General features: G+C 42.6%; 1 protein-coding gene across 1 annotated transcript; it reads left to right on the top strand.

Annotated features, from left to right (window-relative positions):
- Positions 1-335: 335 nt before the first annotated feature.
- LOC306951761 (uncharacterized protein) lies at positions 336-2,565 on the top strand (the record flags this gene model as incomplete). The annotated part of the gene is made up of 5 exons (XM_079542292.1): positions 336-443; positions 538-582; positions 687-713; positions 1,300-1,428; positions 2,458-2,565. The coding sequence occupies 5 exons, from the start codon at positions 336-338 to the stop codon at positions 2,563-2,565; spliced, it is 417 nt and encodes a 138-aa protein (XP_079398418.1).
- Positions 2,566-3,918: the final 1,353 nt, after the last annotated feature.

Below are 3,918 nucleotides of genomic sequence, written 5' to 3'. Positions count from 1 at the left end.
TACAAGAGGCAAAAGCCACATCTGAGAAAAAAAATGCTTTCGTAGATTTTTAACCATTGTTTCATGTTGGGGTGTGATATCATTATGTTCAAATTTATCACTTCTGAGGAGCATTAGTGAATTTCCACGGTACTGAAGAACAGTCACTAACAGTAGGTGACTCAATTCCACGTTTGACTTTTCTAAAATGCTGTCCAAGCTAGTGGGAAAAAAATGTGGGCACCTGGTATCAGTTTTATAATTGGGTTTTTCCACATGAGAATGGGAGTTTTGTGAAGACTTCATTAAAAGGAGTGGCCTCCTATTCTCCTGTCACCCATCAGTCTGACTTGCACATGAATGCCAGCATGCTGTCATACATTCTCCTCTCTTGTGTGCTGCTCTCTGTGCAAGCACATAATTGCCAAGTCAGCGAAATTATCCGCAATACCAGGAGTCTGCTTGTAAGTAGCTGCCGAGCACCTTCATTCTGCAAAGATTTGTGCTTGCAGAGCATGTGATAATAAATACTGACTTCTCTCTTGCTATTTTTTTCAGAACAAAACTGGAGAAAGTTGGTTGTGTAGGGGGACAGCTGCCACTGTGAGTACACTGGATTTGAGAGTATCATGAAACTAAACATAAATGTGTTTGTGCACTGAATGCTAGCAATGCCGAATTGTAATGCTCGCTCTTTTCACTTTCAGCCTTGTTCATGTCTCCCCATCCCTGAGGTAAGTCTAGATTTTAAGCTACTGTAGGTGTCTAAAACATTCAGTGAGATTACCACTGGATTTAGTTATTCACTTTCCTCTTTTATACTTTTGCTTTCATTAATGGGGATGATATCTAACATATTGGTTGTGGCTGAGCACAGCACTTGCTGGGTAGTGGTGGGGAAGCTGCCAGACGTCCTCTCAGGATTGCTGCAGTCAGAAGCAAACATCAGGCCAAAGTCCTGCATGGGCTTACAAACCCAAAGATACAGGTGCTTGCTTTGGAAATCTCCCAAAGACCTTGTGCTGTGATTAGGTGCCCAAATACATGGCAGACCTGTAGGGCAGGGACGCCAGGCACAGGTGGCAGCTCTGGATCTCTCCCAGCCCCATTGCACTCCGGTAAGCCTCACTGCACACTCGATGATTGCGTGTTTTACAGCCACCCGAATTTCTTCTATCAGTTTTCAGTATAACACGTGCTACATTTCTTCATGATGTGCTGTCACATGAAGAAGCACGCATTTCTTCTTGCTGTAGATAAGCACCAAATGCATTCTAGCCACTTCCCATCTCTTTTCCTAATCCATCTTTCATTTAACAGCCTGGCCATGAACTGGCATGCTTTGTGGAAGGAACCAAGCACATGATGGAGCACAACATGACTTCGAACAACAAACTTTTTCTGCTTAATCAATCCTTCCAGATTCAACTGGATAGAAACCTCTGTGAAGTAAGACATTTATTGTTTTCCTGTATATCTTTGTCTGCTTTCTGCAAGAGAAAGGGTTTTTATAACTTAAGTATTTTGCAGCTGTTTAAGTCAAAATGTGTTTTAAATACTTCTTAATTATTTTTTTTAATGCAGGATATAGATGTAGTAGCTGGAACTGGCATGAGGTGATAGAAAGCTGTTAACATTGACATGGGAAACAAGGAGGTGGTCTCTATGCCACTGTGTCCTCTTCCCTTCTCCAAACCCTGTTAGTATCAGGGCCTTTAATCACAAAACTATGGGAAAGGAGCTTTCTTTAAAGTGCTTTTTCTGCTCATCTCAGAAGATGTCTCTTACGCTGAATAATCGTAGAATCATAGAATGGCTTGGGTTGAAAGGAACCTCAAAGATCATGAAGCTCCAACCTCCCCGCTGCAGGCAGGGCCACCAACCTCCACATTTAATACTAGACCAGGCTGCCCAACGAACCTGGCCTTCAACAGCTCCAAGGACAGGGCATCCACAGCCTCTCTGGGCTGCCTGTTCCAGCACCTCACCACTCTCATAGTAGAGAACTTCCCCCCGGGTAATGATATAGAAGTTTGGAATAGATGTGCAGAAGCAGGACGGTGGGGGACAGGCAGGCAGGGACATCCTTCTTCTCTGGAGCATTAGTTCTACTGCAGCTGCAATTTCTTCAGGGATTCTTGAGCACCAAACACTGCTGTGATCTGCGGCATCCTTGCACTTGAGGTGATGCTCACAAAGACTCCTGGATCCACACAATCCTTTTCAGAGGCAATGAAACATCCTTTATTTACGTTCTGAGCAAAACTGTGATTCAGTGAGACAGGGGAGACAGTGATGCTGCAGCACCAAGCTCCTTGAAGCGAGCAGTGAGCTCACCAAGGTGAATGCTGTCAGAGCCATGCAGCAGCCACAGGGCTCTGCTCTCACCCAGCTCTGCACCCTGCTGTTTCATCTAAGTACTTCATCTTTTTGTGTACAACCTTTCATAACCAAACTTTATTGTTCCTTCTACCGCAGAGTCTGACAAGTGGAAAAAATTGCAAGTACAAGACCAAGGGAACTGTGAGGACGTTTCTGGAAAAAATCCTGAAAACCTATCAGGAAATCCATAAATCGAGAGTTTAATTGTTTTAAAGAAAAGTTAAATAAGATGAAACTCTGCAATAAGTAGGGGGGAGGGGAACATTATTTATTGTATTTATTGTCCATCTGAAAATTCAAAGGTAGAAATAACGACTGTTAAAATCAATAAAGCTGCTTATGTGAGCAACGGTATTCAGGAGTCTTCATTTGAAGTGTTTCATACTTGTTAAAAGGTTTGAACATCTGAGTTCATATCAGTGAATATTGCAGTGCTTTTGCAAAGCTCCAGTCCATCACTTTAATTCATGTGAGACAGAACAGCAAAATGCGTTTGCGCTTCTGAAGAACTTGAGCTGGTACCCATTCCCCTCCCTGTCTCAAGTACTTTGTTGCTGCAGAACTCCGAGGCTTCCATTTGTGCTTGTTAATGTTTTCATGACCTCTTTTTATTTCATTCTAACCAGTGCATAGTATCCAAAATGTTTGAGGACTTCTGATGTTAAGAGAAGTTCTCTGTTTCCTATCTGCATCAGTTTTGCTTTTTGATATGATCTGTGCACCGTCAGTAAGCAGCTTAGCTTCTTTCTGGCAAGGTTGCAGACTTTCCTGCCCATAGCTGCTTCGTTCTTTCGTTCAAGTAGTGAAGAACTCATGAATGCCTTAACAAACAAAGCAAGAGGATTACCTACGGTGAATTATGAATTCTTAGTGGGCACACATGCTTGGGACTTGTAGCTCACTGTTTCTCAGGACATACTTAATGCTGGCTTTGAAGATCCTTCTAGTGTCACGAGCTCAGATATGCCACTCGGCTCAACAGAATTGAGACAAAGGCAAATCAGTGTCCAGTCAAATCGCTTCTACAATATGGCAATGGGAAACTCTAGCAAAGAATGTAAAAACCAAACCTAACTACTGCAAGACACATCTGCAGAATATCTACTCCCATCCCCTCAGCTCCGCTCTGCTCAAAGTTCAGATGCCTGCAGGCCCCTTCTCTCTCTCTTTCTCATTTGGTTTGTGACAGACTTGTGAAACTGCCAGATAAAAACAAAAGAAAACAGATCAATTGAGGTACTTAATTACTGTAACAAATAGTTTTTTTTCTGTTATCTCAGTGATCTCTGTCTAAAAGCTCTCTAGCAGGCTGTGTTGTACTACACTCTCTGATAGAGAGGAAGCGACATGGGGACAGCAGAGGTGAAGAGGGTCAGAGGTTTGATATACAACATTTGCAAAGTATATTACATTGTGGAATAGTTTTACAATGGGAAATTTATAATCAACTCTGATTTTAGGAATTAACCCTTCATCCAACTAGCTGTTCAAACCTGTCAGGTACCCATGGCAAAGAGCACGCTGATTCTCAGACATGTGGAGATCGGTGTTTGTCTT

The sequence above is a fragment of the Tetrao urogallus genome (assembly GCF_951394365.1).
Source record: "Tetrao urogallus genome assembly, chromosome: 14".
Taxonomy (NCBI): domain Eukaryota; kingdom Metazoa; phylum Chordata; class Aves; order Galliformes; family Phasianidae; genus Tetrao; species Tetrao urogallus.
Note: the sequence above shows the minus strand (reverse complement) of the source record. Positions and strands in the feature narration are given on the sequence as shown.